Source organism: Lissotriton helveticus, chromosome 9, assembly GCF_964261635.1.
Source record: "Lissotriton helveticus chromosome 9, aLisHel1.1, whole genome shotgun sequence".
Taxonomy (NCBI): domain Eukaryota; kingdom Metazoa; phylum Chordata; class Amphibia; order Caudata; family Salamandridae; genus Lissotriton; species Lissotriton helveticus.
The window spans coordinates 512,795,853-512,818,741 of NC_136070.1; the positions used below are offsets into that span (position 1 = coordinate 512,795,853).

At 43.7% G+C, this 22,889-nt stretch overlaps 1 protein-coding gene across 2 annotated transcripts in view; it reads left to right on the plus strand.

Moving 5' to 3' along the window:
• LOC144781485 (uncharacterized) overlaps positions 1–22,889 on the plus strand; it is a 126,944-nt gene that overhangs the window by 69,875 nt on the left and 34,180 nt on the right. For both annotated transcript variants that reach the window (XM_078660361.1, XM_078660362.1), the window contains exons 4-6: positions 5,047–5,160; positions 7,509–7,619; positions 10,583–10,681. In XM_078660361.1, coding sequence (XP_078516487.1) covers positions 5,047–5,160; positions 7,509–7,619; positions 10,583–10,681 — 324 coding nt within the window. The remainder of the gene's footprint in view (positions 1–5,046; positions 5,161–7,508; positions 7,620–10,582; positions 10,682–22,889) is intronic.

Genomic DNA, 22,889 nt, shown 5'->3' on the forward strand with positions numbered 1-22,889 from the left:
CCGTCTATGATGAAGGCCAGATGGCTCTCATTAAATAATGCTAAAATTGAGTTTTTACATTGCAATATACTGCACGAGCTGCTTTTAATCCAACAACAGTACCCATCGATTTGGGTTCACCAACATGCTAACAAAAAATTGGAAGTTTACATATACACTGGTTTCAATATACTGGCCAAAGTGAAAACAAAGGTACACTTCACAGTATATCATCTGAAGCAGGTTTGTTAGACCATTAAGACTGGATTACAATCTTGACGCTCAATCTCTCCATTTCATTTTAAAGTATTTAATAAATCACTGTGCAGCTTTCTTTATCAGCTAACTTGATTTTAATAAATATGAAGAGAATAAACAATTTTGGGACTTGAGAAGTTCAGAACTCACATTTCAGATATAAAATCAAAAGGATGCATGGCCAAAATCAGATCCTCGTTTACAGATCAATTAACGCTGGGAACCATTTTCTACATAGCACCACTGTCAGTCATGAACTGCAGCAGGAATCTCGATTTCTGCAACTCCCATTTGCGGGAAAACATAGCGTGACTGCTCTCAGAATTTCGAAAGCACACTTGTCAATTCCCAAAGTGCAAAAGGCAGCACATTAGAATGGCTGAAGCAGTATTTTTTCCACCATCCAGTTTGCCGACTTTTCACAACATAGCTGAAAAATGGACTGAAACATTTCACATGTCCATACTGCAACCTACACAAGAACAAACATGTGAAATACTCTTCTGTGATAAAGCATGGATGGGTAAAATGCTATTCAAGCCATTATTACCAGATTGTATGGATTATGCTAGCAAAAAGTAAAGAATTTGCAACCGTATAATCTAATAATCCATAGCACCAACTACTACCTAATACTGTTAAGGAATCTGTATGTACTGCTCCATCAAGACCATCTTGCCATCATTGTCAGAGGAACTCTACAGTTCTGACTCCCAGGATGGTTAAGTGTAAGACATCATAAATCACAGATCCAGTCTGAAGAACAAAGGTGGGAGCCAACAGATGCTCATGTGCTACTTCATTGCTGTGATATCTTTACTGGCTGGTGGGTGAGATGAGGAAGAAACAACTAGAAAATAATTTTCTTCCACTGTGCCTGCTGTATGGCGAAATCTCTGTATCAATATAGGAAGTTAAATACCCTCATAATGAAAGAGCTTTCTGATTCTGGTTCTCTCGTCTTACCTTTTAACTGCATTGCTAGCAGATCTACGCTCGTAGGAAAAAGCATTTTAAAATTGTTTAATTTGACTTGTGTAATCTACGCTCGTAGGAAAAAGCATTTTAAAATTGTCTCATTTGACTTGTGTATTTACTCGCGCTTGATTTTAAAAAGCGACAGAATCACAATTCGACTCCTCCTACCTCCCTCTACCGCCTGGGCCACTCTCAGCTGAGTGTTGACGCTGAGAGTTGGTCCCGGGGAGGCGAGGGTGTAACAGCGGCCATATTGGAGGTAGGCCCGCCCTGACGCGCTCTAGCTGCCTACATAAGGGGAAGGGCTTCTCCGCGTAGCGGACGCGTCTGCGGACGCGCCGGATGCCCGCCGGAGTCATGCCAGAGTCCAGCCCGTCTGCGCCCGTCCGCGCTGTGGACGGGCTGGACAGCTGGTCGTCTGATCATGCGACCTCCATTCCCCCTCTTCTGAAGTATGCCCCTCAGACGCTACTCGATCTCAAACCCCCAAGTCACATATGTTCGCACACCTACTCCCCTGAGGACCTCCTTCATCCATTTACCTGTAGATGCAGGACTTTCAATTTGGATAGCCACATCCTTTCTCCTCCTAGTTCCCGACCCAAAACATCGAATACCAACTCAGTCAATTCCCCTGAGACTGAAAGGGGTATCCTTTTAAATGCCCGCTCTCTTATCAAAAAATAATATAATTTTCAGAGAATTCATCTCCCTTAGAAAACCCTCTATGGTCTTCATTACCGAAACGTGGGCCAAGGAGTCCTCTGGTCCGGATCTTACCGATGCAGTACCTGAGGACTATTACCTGTCCCGCTACGACAGACCGGGTCGTGTGGGTGGAGGAATCGCTATTTTGTGCAGGGACCATCTTCACTGTCACACGGTCGCTATCACGGACCATAAAGACAGCTTTCAGGCCCTCTCTTTTTCAATAAAAGGCGGCCACAGAACTCCTCTTAATGGAATTCTGGTATACCGTCCCCCAGGCCCCCGTTCGAATTTTGGTCAACAGTTGTTCCATGTCCTTGAACCCTTCTTTGGCCGAAATGATTTCACCATACTAGGTGACTTCAACTTTCATCTAGAAAAGCTCGATAACAAAGATACCATTTCATTTTTGGACACTATGTCAGCATGTGGCTTTGACCAGTTGGTCAAGGGTTCCACTCACCAAGCGGGTCACACACTCGACGGCATCTTCACTAATGATGCGAGGTTATCGATTGAGGAATCCATCCCTCTGTCCTGGTCTGACCATATGGCTGTTCCATTTCTACTTAAGTATCCTACCTCACATTTGCCTCTTAACATTCCGAGCAAACAGGAACCCCGCAGAAACTACAAGGCCATTTCGAATAGCTCCCTCTCCAAGTGGGCATCCAAATGGTGCCCTCCTCTTGAGGAAAGTGCCTCTTCAGCGGCCACGCAGTTTGACCGTACCATGACAGAAGCTTTAGACGAACTAGCTCCCCTACAATACTGCCGCCGTACCAGAAAAAAGCCCTCTGCTCCTTGGTTCTCAGAACATCTGAGACTTCTCAGACAGGAGGTCAGGAGACAGGAGCGGCTCTGGCATACTGGATGGAACCTCAAAGATAAGGGCGCCCACAAAATCTTGCTCAGAAAATACAAGGCCGAAGTCATCAAAACCAAACAAGAATACTTCACCACTCTGACCACCTCTTTGTCCTCCTCCAAGTAGCTCTTTAAGGTGGTAGACTCACTCATATCCCTTCAATCCCCTGATCCTGTAATAGCGTCCCAAGAGCTTTGCAACAACATCGCATCTTTCTTTCAGACCAAAATATCTGATATACATTCAGCACTGGAACTTCAAAAATCACTTATGAACGGGCCCCCCTCCCCAGGTCCGATTGATCTCGCCCCGACAGTATCAACCGGCGTGAGTACCTTAGACTCTTTTCCCCCTCTCTCTGTGGACATTCTTGATTGTCTACTTAACAAAACGAAGTCTGGCTCTCCTCTGGATGATTGTCCCCTAAGGATCCTGAAACAATGCAGAGAAACCTTTCTGCCTCCTTTGGATGACATCATGAACAGAGCCATGAGAGACGGGGTCTTTCCCACGCAGTGGAAAAGAGCGGTGGTAAAACCTCTCCTAAAAAAGGCCACCCTGGACCCATCAGTTCTAAAAAACTTCTGACCAATCTCCCTTCTCCCTGCCCCAGCAAAGATGCTAGAGGCGCACCTCAACTCCCATCTTGCCGCTTTTATCGAAAGTTTGGATTGTCTCGATCTCTCTCAACACGGTTTCAGGAGGGATCACAGCACGGAGTCTGCCCTCACCATCGTGTTGGATAACATACGCACACGGGTTGATGAGGGCCAGACCACCCTCCTGATCCTTCGATACCCTCTCCCCCTCTATATTAACAACTCGGCTGAGGGAGATTGGGGTGCATGGAGCAGCCCTGGATCTTCTCACGTCTTTTCTCACCCACCGAGAACAAAGAGTGAAGCTGGGGGACTATTTATCTCCATCCCTCCCTGTGCAATGTGGGGTCCCTCAGGGGTCGGCTCTAAGTCCGACCCTCTTTAACATCTACGTGACCCCACTTGCCAGGTTGATTAGATCTTACGGGATGGAGATAATTTCCTACGCTGACGACACCCAGATCCTGGTCTCTCTCTCCCATGCTAGCGCTCCAACTGCCTCCAATTTTAGATCTTGCATGGAGGCAGTCGGCAAGTGGATGATAACCAACTCGCTTAAACTAAATGGAGAGAAGACAGAGGTGATGGTGTTCGGAGGGAAAGAGGAAGTATGGTCTTCTAGCTGGTGGCCAGAGTCACTGGGAGCCTGTCCCACCCCTACTGCCTCAGCCAAGAATCTGCGGGTCATGATTGACCCCGCCCTGGACATGAGCAAGCAGGTTAGTCGTACCATCTCCAGCTGCTGGGGCATTATTCATATCCTTAGAAGGATTAGGGATTACCTCTCTCTTCAGGCCAGGAAACAACTAGCAGTTGCTTTGATAGGCTCTAGGATTGACTACTGCAATGCATTGTATGCGGGCCTGAAAAAGGGCCTACTGCAACGCTTGCAGGTAGTCCAAAATGCCGCTGCCAGGTTCGTTTTGGACCTCCCCAAGCGCTCCTCAGCCACAGCAGCTAGAAAGCTGCTACACTGGCTCCCCGTAGAGGCCCGGATCCGCTTTAAGATCCTATGCCTGATATACAAGGCTCTGGCCAGAAACAGCCCCTCTGGCCTAGGTTCCATCCTGTTCCGCTATCTCCCTACCAGAAATCTACGGTCCTCCGGTAGACTTTTGCTAACGACCCCTCGTTTCAGGAGAGCGAAATGGGGTGGTAAGGCCTTCTCCACCTTGGCCCCTACTTGGTGGAATGCTCTTCCTCTGGAAATAAGATCACTGCCTACCCTTCAGGCTTTTAAAAGGGCCCTGAAAACTCACCTTTTCACGCAAGCGTACCTGTAGCAAAGCAACATTCTCTTTTTTGATCTCTTTCTGTTAGGCGCCTTGATACCTTCGGGTTATTGTCTGCGCATTATAAATTTTAATCATTCATTCATTCATAACTAATTACCAGCCGGTCCTACCCAGATACACAGATAGCAGCATGGCTAAGATCTCACTCACTGATTCACTCTTTCAGACACTGGTAGAATTAGAGACAGTTATGAATGCATGTCAGAAGAGTCTGAGGGAAAAATGAGTAAAGAAGATCTTCAAAGTTATTGCTTACACTGTATGTCTAAATGCTTACCCTGAATATTCAGTATGGGCATTAATGAAAAATTAAATATGAAAACAAATTAATTTTAAGAGATGGTTTGTCTTTATGTAACAGATGACGTGATCAGCAATCCTGAAGTGTCATTCAGAGTGAACAGACGAAAGCAACAATATCCAAAAACGTCTCAGGACATCGAACGAAGAGAAAAAAATGATTCGCTCAACACAGGTCAAGTATAAAGACTTGGATATCTATGTCATTTAAAGTTCAAACATGTTGGGCTGGATCACAAACCATTTCTGACTCTTGCTATTTAAATTCCCTGATTATAAATTGAAGCAAACACCTTTTACCACTGGATTTAAAAAACATATTTCTGGAGGTGGTAGTGTGCGACTAGAATGCTTGTGCATACTTCTTTGGTGGTAGTGATTTAGATTTGTGGTTTTTATGCTCTTGTGTTACATTATTGCAGTTCGAAGTTTGACTGTTTTGCTGTGCTATGCCATTAGGTTTTAATTGTCTAATCTTGCTGTGTGAATGGTATTAGGTATGTGCCGTTGTCAACAAATGTTGCTATATTTACAGCCAAATGCAGTATATGTCTTTTAAGGTTCTGATGGCAAGCAACCATTTACCACTGTTTAAATTGGTAAATGAGCGATGCTTCAGCTCTTCAACTGTTCAAAGTCAGCCCAAAGCTGTGGCATAGACTATCTTAAGTCAGCATTTCCAGTACTCACTTTATGTGATGTCGCCTTTGAGCCCAATTTTCAAAGTAACCCTTTTAAAAATCAGAAATTTACTCATGTTGGCTTAAGCCTACATTTTGAGTGCTTGCTTGACTTTTATGTAATTCATAAAGAATTCCAGAAAATTTTTATGGCAATCTGTAACTATCACATATTCAGTATTCAGATCCTTATCTGTTTACTCACATAGGAAAGTCAGTGTACAAGCGCACATTTTTTAATATAGAAATTAAAAGCAAATGGACATTACCGGTTCGAGGCTTTTTTTTACATGGAATGTAGGTTCCCCTTTGGAAACATACTGTCCTCAGGCCCCATTAACGTTACGGATGATCCTTTCTCATTTCCCAACTTAAAAAATGTGTTTATTTCTACCCTGACACTAGCAAATGTAGGGTCATATTCAGGATAGGAAACGACCTGCTAAGTTTGTGAATAACCACAAAACCTAGAGTTAGCTGATGAATCCACCATATGATCAAATACTGTTAACAAGGACATGAATTGGAATTGCCTTTATGAATGTACATTGATGTACAAATAGTTTGTTATTCAGGCTCATTACAAGCACAGCTGTGGACTAGAAGCAAAAGCCGTACAAGGTTCTGCACATGAAAAAAATGCACATCATCTGTTTGTTTAAATAATTACAAAGCTACAATTTAACAAAAAATGCTCATTTGTCTCTGAAAGATTTTGGTTTGATACAGTAATTAACCATGAAGGAGCCAAATACCTTGATACTCTATAATGTAAATAAAGTTTTCTTTTCTCTCCTTACTAATACCAAATAGCTGATTTGTCCTGTTCAGAGAAGTAAAAGTTCATACAAGAACAGTGCCACGGAGGGCTAGATCCAAGTCAAATTAGGTGTTAAAAAAACTGAGGCCCTCATGTATCATGGCACTTTATGGTAGGCAAGGCTCCGATTCATAAAATCAGAGCCTTTTGACTCCAAAATTGGCTTTTTTAAATTCACCAAACCCAATTAGCGATTCGGTAATGTGTTACAGAATAATACCGAATCGTTAATTGAATTTGGAAATAAAAAACGAATCTGTATTTGGAAGTGGCATGTTAGGTCGTCCCTTCGAAATACTGACTCTTTTTGGAATGCATTAATATTTTGGAACCGAAATCCGGTTTTAAAATATTAATGTTTTATCTTCTCCTCAAAGGAAGTTGTAAGCCATTCCCAATAGAAAGGGGTTCTCAAGGGATCCCTTCTCCTTTGTGAATGGTGACAAAAACGTTTTTTCTGAGCAGGAAGTGGTCCATGAGACCACTGCCTGCTCATTGAAAAAGTGTGTGGGATTAGTTTTTTAAATGCTTCCCGTTTTCCTTTAAGGAAAATGGACTGTATAAAAAAATATTGCTTTATTTAAAAGCAATCACGGACATGGTGGTCTTCTGACACCAGCAGGCCGCCATACCTGGCTTTTCAGCCAATCGTGAGTCTCAATGTACAACCTACCTCATGCATATTAAAGAGGTAGGCCAAACTGCCACCTACTATTAATCAGTTTGTTGAGAATCAACCTATTAATACATGTCGGCTCTCAAAAACCTATGGATTTGTTGAAAGTCGGTGCACAAATTGCAGTCCCTTTTAACAAAATCATTTTGTAAATTCAATTTAAGAAATCCCAAATTGCTACTCATTATTTGTCACAATTTATGGTTCCTTAAATGGAATAGTTTGTACATGAGGGCCTGCACGGGTTGTTTCTTGTGAATGCTATTTTTCACGTACTATCCCATTTTTGGGAGAAAACACTAAAGAGTTACCTGTTATTAACCTTTGTATTTTAAACTTGTTTTCAGGAATGTCGTTATTCAGACAGGATTCTTGTTTGAAGAAAGAAGAGCCAATATCAATTCTCATTGATGATCTTGGTGAAGAAGCCAGAGATAGTAACTCTGACCACAACAAAGGCGAGTTACAAATGCTCCTTAGTTGTGAAAACTTGATGACCAGATATCAGAAGATTTCCTTCTCTGAAATTGTATTCTGCTCTAAAATTGGTTCTTTGCCATCATTTTAGGGAGTGATCATACTTCCCATTAAGTTACTCATGCTACTTATTTTTTACTTTGCCAGCATTTGTTAGGACAAGAGTTTTCAGTAGAGATCCACAACAGCTGAAAGCAAGCTACATTTTTGGGATATTTATGTGCATTCGTTGAAGGTCTAAAGGAAATTACTTTTCAGAGCCAGTGTTTATCCTGAAATTCTTGCACTGCTTAAACTTTAGTTCTCCATTCTTGGACACACTGGAATTTGATTCCCTTTGCGCTATGAAACCTCTTTTTCAGAGTTGATACTTTGATAGAATTGGTCATGGCATGACCCTTTCTCGGTAAGTGTCATCTGCCCCCAAGATTATACCTGATCACCTTTGGCAACTGAGTGCCTCCTTTTTGATAGGTTGCATCTGTTTCTCTGAACATTCAAAGCCTGGTCAGTGTAGAACCGCTTTTTCAATGTATACACCTAGCTCAGACACCAAGTTACATAGTTGATTTTTACCAAGTAATTCCCCGTTTCTCTTATGTTTTACTCTTCATTGTTTTTCAAGCAGTTTGACCTTTTTACCACAGAATAAGTTCTCGAGCCACTAATATCATATCAGAGTACAGTAATAAGTGCCAATACTGAAGAATTCACATGTATAAATATTGATTGACCACTCCCTCTTTCCTCCCAACATTGGTCTCTTCGCAAACCCACCTATACTGCCGAAATAGATTCTGGAAATACCTGTCTCCAAAGCACAAAGAAGAAACTATTAACAATACTCCTCCTTCTTTCCACTGGAAGGCTCTTGACACTAAATTCAAATTAATATAAAATGGGACCCAAAGAGGATCAATCTACCTGCCAAGTTGTTTGAAATCACATCCTTAATCAATCCTTAACCCTAGTTAAACAAGTGGATATGTGGGCACCCACGAGTTTGAGCACTCTTTAACTGCAAATGGAGACAACAGCACCATAAGGAGGATGGATCCTTGTGTTTGAGCAAGTATGGGCCAGTGAGATTTTTGTAGAAAGTGCCAAGGATCTTCCATAAAGTTGGAGCACACTTCTCCCACCAAATTCCAACATTGCTCCTTCACAAACAAATCAAATGCTTTTATTTACCATTTCTGCCTTGTATGTGGGTTGAGCTTGTATAGTCCATCATATCCTTAATATATCCATGTAGCTCCTGTGTATTTGGACAAGCCAATCATTAGTGGAAAAGTCATCCATCTCTCTGCAGATCTTATTTTATATTGCGGAACTAGATCCAAACATCTTTGAGTGTCTGACCAAATTGTAGTGCCATCATTGTAAAACTTTAAACCACTGAAATATGATCGGTATCACAAACAAGCCATGGAAAGTTGCTGCATAGCTATTCTCTCATAATTGGTATGTAAGCTTCCTGTTTAGGGCTATGTCTCAACATTTCCAGAACTGTGCGGTTTTGGCTTGGATATCTATTATGATGAAACTTGCCAATTTCAAAATCTTGATTAGAATTTGTAGGTTTTTGTTTACTGGTTTTAATAAGAATTTGTACAGTACATTACATGCAATCGCATATGTTAACTGTACAGTAATAAGGAACATGTAGCGTTTTACATTCTGCAATATGATGTATACGCGCCCTGCGTTGGACCAATTTTACATCTCAGAGGTCGCATCCCAATTGTATCATGGTATAATTTGTGCAGCGTCTAAACAGCTTAGCAACATACAGTGCATTATATACGGGACTGAGCCACCTGATTAGACCTTTTAGTTAATGTGGAGCCCTAGATATACTTATTCATATGGTGAGCTCTACACATGTTATCCAGGGCCAGATGGATCAATATTGGACTATGCGATTCCATAATAGCGAATTTTACCGATTCGCTATTATGGAATCGCAAAATGCAATGTATGTAGGTTTCGCAATAATAAGTGCGATTCCTACTCATTCCTTAATTGTGAATCAGAAATTGCGATTCGCTATTAAGGAATACCTTCCCATTCATTCCTATGAGCCTAGAGGCCCATAGGAATGAATGGGAAGACATTCGTAATTTCGAGTAGCAAATAGGTACTCGCAAATTGCAAATGCAATTTCAAGGGGGATAAGGGGCCAAAAGGCCACACTGCTGCACACCCTAAAAGGTAAGCATGCACACGTGGCGCACATACATGCCCTAAGGGCATGTATGTACGCCACATGGCACCTTGAAAAATGAGAAAAGGTGCATTTTTCATGGAATTCGCATATTACCACCAACTTGAAGTTGGTGGTAATTTGCGATTTCTTAAAGGCAGGTCGCAATTTTTTTTTGGCTTCCTGCATTACATTTAAGGAATCGCAAATTGCGATTCCTTAAATGCATTAGCAAAATAGGGAATCGCAATTTCTGAGATTCCCTATTTTGCGAATGCCTTTTGGGATGATACATCCCAAACAGCTTTTTCCCGTTCGCAAAAGGGCGGAATCGAGGAATCAGACCGTTTGCGAACAGGGAAAATGTTTGATGCATCTGGCCCCTAGTCTTTTATCCTATAAGGTGTCCATGCTAACCACAAACTAGCTGTTTGGGGAACTTTAAAAAGCGATCACAACTGTAACAAAAAGACAGCCTATTTAGAGTAGGTGTGCCTATTTACATTCTAAAATGTGTAATTTGTAAGTGTATTTCTCAATAATCCTGTTTAATAATCCATCATGGGAAACTAGAATATGACCCTCTTCATGATCTCTTTATTTTTTAACTTTCTAATGTTGGTTAGTGTATGAATTTATTGGAGCTGTAGATCAATTTCATCAGGTTGGCCAATCTTGTATCAATATTAGATATTTATGTGTGTTGTGTGTCATATATATTTGTTTTGTACATAACAGAGCAAGAGGTAATTTCATTCCGCATAAAAGGTGAGAAAGATACACACTGCATGGACCAGCACGACAGTAAAAGAAAAGAAATCTTCAGTAGTGATACTGGTGAGTATTGCACAGCTATATGGAATAAGAGTACATTATTTACAAAACTAAACTATTCACTTTTATGGAAGCTCAGCATTTGATCCCGCTGATATAAGTAAAATATTATATTTCTTTCAACCAGTGCATGCACCTTTTTTCTGGAAACCTTTACTTCTTCTGTGGGTGTTTAGAATACATTCTATTTAAGTAGTTGAAGCTGTTCATAAAACTGAAGACAGCCTAAGTAAGAACATTGTATCCAAAGAATCTAAAAATAAGATTATTGAAAATTATTTTTGCCTGGTAAATGTGAAAAGATTAACAATGAGGATCAAAATACTGTTTTCTTTCAATGTAGATCCTGTATTTTACTGGCACCAGGGTTAGTTTCTTTTGCTCGTGATTAATTAGTGACCCACATGCAATTTGTTGATAATGTAACCACACTGTTGGTGACTGAGACCCGGACATTTGCTAAAACTTCTCATGCTTTGGTGAGGCAGATAGCGGCCACATCATATTTAGCATCTTCTGATATCTCTAGGGCTCTGCGAGTAAAATAATCCTGATATTTATTTTCTTAAATATTTTTTATTGATATTTTCAGAAACAAGAAAGCACATACTGACAACCGTTGCAGCTCAGTGCTTCTGAAGACGCTGCCACCACCACCCAATATTTGCTCTGATATAATTTGTTTCTTCCCATACAACACATTAAAAGAGTTAGGGGGTACACATCTCAACAGCACATCAATCCAGATCATGTCATCTATTCAGTGAACCCTCACACCTCAACAACCTCTCCAACCCCATGCTCTCCCTTGCCCACAAAACCATAAAATTGCCTCCACCTCTACTTTTGTAGGTTACATTTGCAGCCTCCATATAAATGTCTAGGCCTGCACACCATTCACCAGTTGGTGGCATGACATGTGCAGCCCATTTTCGTGCCTGGTTCGTCTTGGCAACTATTAGTGCCAGCATACAAAAAATGAGCTTAAGCTTCGGGAAGTCAATGTAATTCGCTAACCACAGAATTATATATTTAGGCAGTTCTGTATAACTATACATCAGGACTGGTATTAGCTATGACAATATTAAGTGCCAGTATTCCTGCACCTTGTGCCAATCCCAAACTGCATGTATAAATGTGGCCTCCTTAGTCTCACATCTCTGACAGAGAGGTGTTGGGCCCCTCCCCATTTTGCACAATCGACTTCAATTTTAATAAACTCGGTACAGGTATTTTAATGGGATCTAACTATCGCATCAGGGCTGCCTCCCAGTCCACGTTCTCCATTTTTCCTACATCCGCCTCCCTTTTATACCTCAGACTTTGCAACCCGTCCTGCATGTTATTAATGAGAGTTCAATAGGTTGCCAATACAGCCACACTTCCCCATAAATTTTTTTGCATTGGGGCATTCTCCAGTAATACGGCCCACTTCAGGGCTTCCACTCGGAATGCATGTCTCAACTGCATGTATTTGTACATCTGTCCCTGATGCATTGTTAATTCCGCTCGAAGACTATTAACAGAACTCTAGGAACCACACTCCATCAGGTCTCCCAGCTTAGTGATTTCTATTGCAGCACAATTGTTTAAAGCCATTCAGTTTGGGCAATTCTTTTACAATAGCTCCTTCCCATAGTGGATTTCCTCCTGTTATTTTGCCCTTGCATCCCAGACATTACATTGCCTCTTCCCACACCACCAATGTCAATGAAGCTAGGAGCAGAGAGAATCCAACCCTTCTGCAATATATATAGTTCATGAAGGAGGGTTTCGCCATCAGTGGTTTCTCTAACTGTACAGGCAGTTCTTCTCTTAATCAGGGTGATCTGGGTTGCGCAGTAATATGCTTTGATGTTAGGAAGGGCAATTCCCCCATTATTTACAGAGCGTGTGATTGTTTTCAGTGCTATCGGAGGCCTACCACTGTCCCAGAGTAATATGCATAGGTCCCTATTTATACCCTGGAAGGTCTCCGCTGATATGTGGAAAGGTGTATTGTGGATTATGTATAATAACGTTGGGAGCATTATCATTTTAAAAAGTGCTGATTGTTCAATTAACGTCTATGGGAGAGACCCTCACCTGATCACATCAAGGTGGAATTCTCTTACTAATGGTGTCAACACCTCCTCCAGTGTCACATAATTCCCAAGGTACTTGAATCCCACATCTTACTCTCTTATACCTGGTAGGAGCTCCAACTCCAGAGTCCAGTCTTTGGTCTTATAAATTAAATCGGAGTAAGTCAATTATATACAACCAGAGTAACTTCCATAATTACCAAACACTGTAAAAATAATCTGGATATTCACTGAGGGTGTGGCAACAAAGTAAAGAATATCATCAGTGTAAAGGGAGATCTCCCTCTCCTGTGGATGATCTAAATTCCTTCATCCTCAACAAGCACACCAACATTTCCAAAGAACAAAAAAAAGGGGTGACAACGGACACACTTATGTCGTGCCCCTCTTCAGAGGGGAAACCCAAAGAAATCTTCCCTTTCTCAATAGAGTGCCACCCAGTCACAAAAACTCCATACAAATCCAAACCTTCACAATAGCTGAAACAGAATTGAGTAATGCACTGCATCCAAGGCCTTCTCTGCATCCAATGAAATAATGACTTGTGGGTCTAATGTACATTGAATATCTGCTAACCAGTCATTTACTCACCTGAAACTGCCCCGTAGAGCTCCGAGGCATGAAACAAGACTTGTCCCATTGGATGAGAGAATTCATTACTTTAAGCACACTGTTGACTAGTATGGTTTCCAGAATCTTCACATCTACATTCAAAAGAGAGAGTGATCGATATGATGCACAGTCATCTGAGGGTCTCCCCTCTTTAGGTTAAGGTACAGTTGCTAGGGTTAGCTCCTGTGGCAGAGAATCTGTGTCTCTAGCCTTATTAAATAACTACTGTAAATTGGCACTCAGGAGACCCGAGAATCTCTTAAAAGCTCCATTGGGAGCCCATTATGGCCAGATGGCTTCCACCTTTTTATGTGCTAACTGTCTCTTGCACTTCATCTGTGAATACCTTCTCCTCCAAATCCTGTCGATCATTTCCTCCAAAAGTGAGCAGTTCGAGATTTGCCTATTTCCTTCTTTCCTTCCAAGCTCTCGTCCCAGTAGAAATCCCTATAATATCCCTCAGATTCTTCTGCTAGCTCCTCATCTGTCTCTTTCCATACTTCTATTTAATTAGTTATCCTTCTAGCCGCTGCCTCTCACCGACTAAGCCAGGCCAACAACCTCCCTGGCTTGTCCTTTACTTCATACAAACTATGTTTTGTAGTCCGGTATTGCAGGCTCGCCCCATCCGTCGATCTAATCTGGGTATTGTCAAGCAAATATGGCTCATCGCTCCCTTCACAAAAGGTTTCAATCACCTGCTAGGTGTGCCCTCCATTGAGCCCTCTATGATACTCTAGCAAGAATTTTGACCCAGCAAAATATTTTTTTAGGAAGTGACTGGCAAATGTGTTCCGCCCATTTAGCCCTTCAGGATTTTTTAACTTTTTACTACATGTTTAATAAAATATTTTTACTGTGAGTGTGTCTCACAACCTGGGTTTTATGCACGGTAATTGGACTGAGCATGCTAAGTGCCAGTTTCCACCTTTTAAGATAAGGTCGCTGCTGCATAGCTGGATTAAGAGGCACTGGGCTAGTTACACATGAACATGTGACCACACATGTGTGCGGGTTGCACATGTGAGACCAGTGTAGTGCTCAGCTCGATATCTGTGCATAATTAGCCCTGCGCAGGAGAGACTCAGCAAGGATTGGTACAGGTGTGAAATGGGCCTAATAATAAGAGTGGGCTTTCAAAGCGTAGTTCTATAGTGCCTAATGGAAAATCTGGTGTTTTCAGTATCATATAGATATAGGCTAAATCTGCCTTAAAGTATATTTTCTCTCGACTAAGGTCCAGCAAGGTACCAAACTATTGTAAAATAGAATTTGCAGTCTATAATAACCACATCTTATGGAACATAACACTTGTCATATTTCTCCAATTCAGCTCATAATCAGATTCTGTTTGCCGTAAAGCGCTTGAACGCCACATCAAGGTTAGTAAAAGCTATTTAAATACAATTACAATCGCAAATCAGTAATAAAATCAAAACACCAAACAATAAAAATCCCATACCAAATAAGGAGTAGGGTCAAATGTACTAAACAAAATGACATCAAAGAGACAAAATCTAAAAAGGGAAATCTGAAGTATGAACTTTCAATGTTTTAAGTGAAACCGGGCTAAAAAGTAATAAGCATCAGTGCTAGTCAATGGAAGTAGTAAACTGGAATGTAAGTGTCATTTCAGCTGAAGCTCAAAATCCTCCAGTGAGGCAAGACTGAAGCTTTGTCCGACGAAGGGGTATCAGGGGTTGGTGACAGCAGGGAAAAAGTTCCCGGGGATCAACATTTCCCACGTTTTCAGCAGTTCCTGTTTGCCCTACTGCTAACAATCCTGCAGTGCCCCTCACGCCAAAATCTAAGATGGGGAAACATTTTCTCCCTTGTGCAGAGCTTGTGTATCCATCCAGGGATGTGGGCACATAAATTAGCAGTCTTCTCCTCTTGGTCCCACTCCAAACCGGTTCTGTGGGTAGTTTCCCTCCCACTTGGGTCAGAGGCAGTCTAGCTACTGTGGGCCTTCAGTACAAAGGCTTTCTCTTTTTCAGGTCTCCTCTTACTCTAAACTATGAATGGGCAGGCCTCAATTTAAAAGCGAATGAAGTTGTGGAGTCCACCCTAACTAGCTTTCCAAGGCTGGGGGCGCTAGAGGGCACACTGCGGGATGGCTGGCTCCTGAGACAGCTCCGCCGGACGGGAGACTGCTGAGACCGATAGCGGGCTGTCAATGGCCTTAAAACGGACAGGCTCTGCTGCATAGGCCGTCGGAACGTGCAGGGGCCCCCAGGCGGGTGTTTCCGTGGTCTGAAACTGCCTAAAAACGGAGGTGGACAGAGCGGACCTCGGACGACCTCCCAAAATGGTGTCGACCTCGTTATGAAGTGGCGGACCAGACGAACGTCCCCTGGACAATAAATGCGCCCGCTGGACATCTATGAGGATACATGGAGTGTCAGACAATAATGTGGCGCGAAAAATCATTTGAAGACCTCATGAACAACGGACCGTGAGTAGATTGCGATATGCGTTCCACGGAGCACAAAATGGCGGCCAGCGTGAAACGCACAAAAGTTAAGCGCTCCATTGCCATGTACGGACAGTAAATGTGTGGCTCTCTTGCACTAAATTACCGACAGCGGAGATCTGAAACTGCCGACAAGCTCAGCACTCGGGTCTAAACCTTCTCTGGGGCGCTTGCGACTATCGGAAGTGTGTTTGACCTCAAGGAGCCGCGGTATACAGCGGCGGCTTGCTCAGGCGCGCATACTGGAGGCACGGGGGGCTTTGGATCAGCAGCCAATGAGGACGTGATGGAGCAATATCACTATGGCGATGTTGGACAATGCGCGGGACAGACCGGGGACGGCGGTGGCATCGGTCGTAGCCCCCTGTGCGTGGTAGCGATATGAGCCCGAGGGCTGACGTGGGAAGAACACAACTATTGGCAATGGAACCAACGCACATCCAACGGGCTGCCCACGCCGTCCAACGAGGTTCTGTATGTAAGGCGCAAACTATGCTCCCGAGACGTGATCTACAAGCGCTCGCCGACTGAGTGCGGAAGCACGATTGAGGGTGATACGGCGAAGGTGGCAGTTACCGTAGAGCCTCTGCAAACCGACTAAGCATTATTCTGGGAGACGGACTGCACAGTTTACTTCAAACGGACTCTTTAGCTGGAGCTGGCACGACGGCATCCTCTGTGCCTGAGAGCTTCACAGCCAGCGAAAGACAACGGTAACGAGAAAAACTCACGCCGCCCAAACCCAACAGCGTGTAAGCCGCGGATCTCCAGGCGCAACCGGCGTTATGGGTAAACCAGAAAAACAACAAACGAAGCTGCAGTTCGAGGCGAAGAAACAAGCCAAAGGGGCGACTGGAGGATCGGAAACAGAAGCTGACCATGAGACAGTCGAGAGCGCTGGAATGGAGGGAATTTTGAGGTCCATACAGTGCAGCCTGCAAGAAATGAACGGAAAATTGGACACTCTCACGCAGAGGGTAGACAACATGGCCGCAAAAATGGACAAGCATGGAGAACGGCTAGTAGAGGCTGAAACGAGGATATCGGCAGTGGAGGATGTCTCTAATACCAACACCAAAACGTGCGCCGCCATGGAGAAAGCGATGGACACACTGCGCAATAAGACAGAGGATTTGGAAGCGAGGTCCCGCCGCAATAATATTCGCATAGCGGGGCTGCCGGAGACGACCAACACAGGAAAGATGGAACTATATGTGGAGAAACTACTTAAAGAACTCTTTGGTGAGGAGGCCTTTTCCACTGTGTTCTTGGTGGAACGGGCCCATTGCTCCTTGGCACCTCCTCCGAAACCGGGGGCACCTCCACGCATCATAATAGCACGTCTACTGAACTACAGGGACAGGGACGTGGTCCTGCGGAGGGCGCGTGAAAAAGGAGACATTACCCACCAGGGGAACAAACTCGACTTTTATCCGGACCACACCATGGCTGTGCAGTTGGCCCGCAAAGAGTTCCAGTCAGCAAAAAAGAAACTCAGGGATCTGGTTGTAGAATACTCCATGCTCTATCCTGCGAAGCTCAAGGTAAATCTAGATGGGAGATCGACAGTTTTGATAACACCGCAAGCGGCTCATGAATTCATCAAAAAGCTGATCAAGACGAGAAAAACGCCAGAGCGAGGAGAGCAGCATGAAGACGAGAGCTGAGAAGATCTGCAGAGGCAGTAAGTTTTCCTTTGCTCGCCCACAGAGACACACGCCAAGTTGGCTTCACCCATGAAACCTCAGAAACCACCATTCCCCCACTGATTGCTAGTGTGTGTGTTATGGTAAACTGAGCGCTGTTGTTTGTTTTAAAAACTGCTATTTGCACAAACTTTTTTTGCACTCGAGAAAATCGTTTGAATAATTAGACAGTGTCCTGAGGCGGAAAGCCGGGACCTGTATTTAAACATTGCTTGCTATTTTAAAACTGATTACTATGTTTTAAAAGGAAATTGCACTCTGTTTTACCCGATTACAGCCGAGTAGAGGCTGGTCGGGGCCGCCATTTTGGGTGAGGAAAGGGAGGAAGAGCTAGCATACTAGCGCTAAGCCCCTCTCGCCCTCCCGCCCTTTTCTAGATAAAATGGCACCCTCATACAGGAGGCGCAGCGGACGGGCGCAGCGGGGGCGCCGACGGGGCGCCGAAGGCGCGCCAAAGGCAAGCCCGTCTGCGCCCGTCCGCGACAGACCGGGACTAGGGACCAAACCCCATGCCCAATTACCCACAGAATATATTAACTGCACTATCTCGTACTCCAGCGCTGAGCTTAGGAGTTTGAACAAAGTAGGGGCAAGAAATACAACACATTGTGTTCGACTGGGACCATATGATGCAATGGGCCCTTTTTGCTGTCGGCACTGTCAATGGGGAAGTGATATAGGGACAGAAGTCTGTATAAAAAATACCCCAACTCTGGCCCTTAAATGCATCTATCTGAACGCAAGATCCCTACCCAAACATGCGATAGAGCTGTGGGACCTATTGACAGAAATCAGACCAGACTTAGTTTTTATTACTGAGACCTGGCTCGATACCCACAGCACCCCAGACATTGCGACAGCCCTTCCAGCGGAATATAAAATACTCAATCTGAATAGAGTGAAGAAAAGAGGCGGAGGGGTAGCCCTGCTATTTAGGGAATCCCTTACCTGTAGACAAGAACCGATCACACAGTCCAACAGCCATGAAGCAATGGCATTTTCAGTATCCGTAAACACTAATATTATATTTGGGGGAGTGATAGTTTATAACCCCCCTGCAAGCACTTTAGATTTTAGTGCCCAACTTTTTACCCAAATACTACCGGTTTGTCTCAAAAACAAGAATATCCTTGTGATAGGAGATTTTAACGTACACTTTGATAGCTGCAGCAACCCATTAACCAAACAGTTAGTGGAGGACATGGATATCCTTCAGCTGACACAAATAATTAATCAGCCAACACATAGGGCTGGACATATTTTAGATCTCATCTTCTCCAATATAGGAGCCATTGACATCAATGCAATTAAACCATTGATAAGGACTGACCACTCTATGATTTTGTTCACTATTAAAGTACCTACCAAACTCTCTAAATCCATGCCCCCATCAACAGCATCAGCTAGGAGCTGGAAAACAATTTCTGTGGAAAAATTCCAGAATCATTTTTCACAGGTATCCATAGGAAACACCAATATTAATAATGAAATAGAAGAGCTCCAGAATAATATCAAGTGTGCGCTGGAACACTGCTCAGCTCCGCTCTCTAAACATAAACGGAGAGGCACAGTTTCAGAGAAGTGGTATGGACCTGAACTAAAATCTTTAAAAAGGAAATGTACATCTTGCGAACACAATTGGAGGCTCAATAAAACCCTAGAAACAAGAGCCATATACAAAAGGGAACTTGCGCTCTACAACAAAGCTATTAGGAAAGCAAAGAAAGACTATTTCTCACGGAGGATAACAGAAAGCAAAAATTTGTCAAAAGAACTATTCAAAATAGTCAAAGAGTTATGCAGCCCAGTTAATTTATCCGTGGATCTTACCCCCTCGCAGGAAGGCTGCAATAAAATTAATGATTATTTCTGTGAAAAAATTGATAACGATCTATGCCTCTTTTTCCAACATCGAATCAAAGCAACCACAACCTTGTGTAACATCCCCAGTTCTGGCTAGCTGTCCTAGATTCGGCCCTTTCTCAGAGGAGGAAGTGGGCAAAGCTATGTTGGAAGTAAAATCAGGCTCCCCACTGGACCCATGCCCGCATCATATTTTCTCACAATTAACATCAACAATCTGCCCAGCTGTAACCAAAGTCTTCAATCTATCATTGAACTCTGCTGAGTTCCCGAAGTATTGGAAAAACGCCTTAGTTACTCCCTTACTAAAAAAAGCAGGATCTGATATTCATAACCCGGCAAACTATCGGCCCATTTCCCAACTTCCTTATTTGTCTAAGGTGCTGGAGAAATTGGTCAACAGGCAGCTCTCCAAATTCTTAGAGACCTATGATCTATTGGATAGTTCCCAGACAGGGTTCCGGGCTAACAATTGCACTGAGACAACACTCCTGGCAGTTTCAGACAATATCAGAACCAAGGTAGATCAGGGAAAGACAGTCGCCTTGATTCTACCAGACCTCTCGGCGGCATTTGACACCGTCCCACACCACCGACTCCTGGAAATCCTAGCAGCCAAGGGTATCCGGGATAAGGCATTAGGATGGTTGCAGTATTTCATGCAAGACAGAACACAGTCAGTACGAATGGGTGATTTTGTTTCCCCTCCCCTGAACATCAAGTATGGGGTCCCACAAGGGGCCTCATTGAGCCCAACCCTATTCAATGTGTTTGTCTCCTCACTAGCCGATATAGGGAGAAAGTGGGGTGTTGGGATCTGCTCTTACGCAGACGACACCCAACTAATGATTTCATTAGATGAAGAAGACGACCCTAAGAATAGGCTACTGAACTGCCTGACCGAACTAGCCAACTGGATGCATAGCCATTGTCTCAAACTAAACACAGACAAATCTGAGATTCTGCTGTTTGGTAGACATACACACCTATGGGATAACAGCTGGTGGCCCACAACTCTGGGCACCGCCCCTATCCCAGAATCAACGGCCAAAAATTTAGGTGTGACTCTAGATAATACCCTGAGTATGAAAACCCATGTATCCACAATCTGTGGCAAAGGCTTTGCAATACTCAAGATGCTCCGGCGAGTTTTTCCATGGGTCCCCACTGAATGTAGGAAGATACTTGTCCAGTCTTTATTAATGAGTAGGCTGGATTACGGAAATTCCCTGTTTATGGGAATGGCGGACTATCTGTTCACGAAACTACAAGTCGTACAGAACGCTGCAGCAAAGGCAATTTGCAATAAAAGGAAGTACGACCCAGCCAAAAGCTGCCTGCGTGAGCTTCACTGGCTACCAATGAGACAGAGAGCTATCTTCAAGCTAATGTGCATAACACATAAAGCATTGCACAATACGGGCCCTCGCATCCTAAAAAATAAAATCAGATTCTATGCTCCAACGAGGAACCTGCGTTCCTGTACGGCTGCTAGAGCAAGCAACACTCGTGTGAAAACAGCTAGGATGGGTGGACGGGCGTTCTCCCACCTGGCGCCAAATAACTGGAACAAGCTGCCGCAGGAACTCAGACTAACAGACTGTTATTTGTCCTTCAGGAAGCAACTAAAAACATTTCTTTTCCCAAAATCTGACTAAACACAATCCCCACTCTGTTATCTGTTAACTATTCACTACTGTCAGGATAGCGCCGTGATATCCCATTGGGGATGATTGTTTGCGCTCTATAAATACCATAAATACAAAAAAAAAAAGACTCTACGGAGCACGATGTACTGTGTGAATGGCACGCTTGAGCTTTGGAGGTAAGCTGGGGTTAAGCAGAGCGGATGGGGCTTTCCTGTCTCCCGATGTGCCTGCTATATTTGTACAAACGTTCCAGCGTAGATAATCGGACCTATACTGGATAGTCAATGAGACTGATTGTGAACATTAACGGGCAGATTGACCCATGTGGTTCTGTTTCACACGCAATGCGTTTTGTTCGGGGGCGTGAGTCTAGTCACAACCAGAGGGGTGCAGTCAAAGAGAAGCATGGTGACTGTACGATACTATCCTGATGCAACTGCACCGCACTGCGTCAAGATGTATACTTGCACTCTGAGCGGGAGGGCAGGGAAGACTTTGGAGGCAGGGTCTGAGACCTTGGCACATGGCATACCATGGCGCAAGTAGTTGGAGCAGCTTTGGTTTATTGGCACCACAATTTTGCTTAATGTGATGTGACAGTCTACCCGTCCACATCCACAATGTGGATGGAGATGTGTAAACCTGGCGGACCCCCAACCTCGGTGTCCCCCGATGCATGTTGGTTTTATTGTTTAACCGGTTTGGGGTATTGGCTTTGGCAGGATTGGGTTGCTGAAGTGGGTGGGGGAGAAGAGGAATAGTTGGGGAAGTTCATTACAATTCACTGTATCTGAGAAACATTGCGAACTCCGAACTGCATTATCTAAATGAGATGGTAGCTTTTCATGACACTGGTATAAGGCCGAAATGCACTCCACATTAAGACACAGCGCTGTGAAACTGAGATGTAACCGAGCCACACATTGATGATATGAAAGACATTAACCTAAATCTTCTCACCTGGAATGTAAGGGGAATGAATCACCCCAAGAAAATACGTCTAATCTTTGCTTACCTTACCAGACAAAAAAAAGATATTGCCTTCCTCCAGGAAACGCACATTGCAGCGCACACCACAGCGACCATAGGGAGTAGATGGGCGGAATCTATACATAGCTCCAATTACTCGTCCTATGCCAGGGGCGTCAGCATATTTGTACGAAAAGGGCTTAATTTCCGAGTATCAAAGGTGATCAAAGATCCAGAAGGCAGGTTTGTCATAGCAATAGGTCTCTTAAGGCATCAGTTTATAGCTTTCATTAACACTTATGGGCCAAACACGGATGACCCCAGTTTTTTCACTAAACTATGGCACACTATTTCTGACCTACATATTCCGCATTTGGTGTGGGGTGGTGATTTTAATATAGCCTTGCAAGATGGGGTGGACAGATCACCGAACACTGTAGAAACACACAAACAGGCACGCGCAGAATTACTAGACGCCATTGAAGAGTTCCATCTACGTGACATTTGGAGAACTCTTAATCCGGGAAACACAGTAGCTACCCATGTGTCGGCAGTGCATAATAGTTGGTCAAGACTTGACTACTGGTTCGGATCGAGGGATGTGTCTTTGTGGACGGCAGATATCAGGCACTTGCCGCGCACACTATCGGACCACAACCCAGTATTATTGTCCTTACAGCTGCCCCATTACACACCGCCACCCTTCGCCTGGCGATTTAATGCGACAGCACTACATGACACTGTATTCACGGAAACCATACACAAAGCCATAGCAGACTATTTTGACCTCAACTCTCCCACGACTGATGACAAAGGGGTACTATGGGAAGCGTTCAAAGCAACGATTAGGGGGAA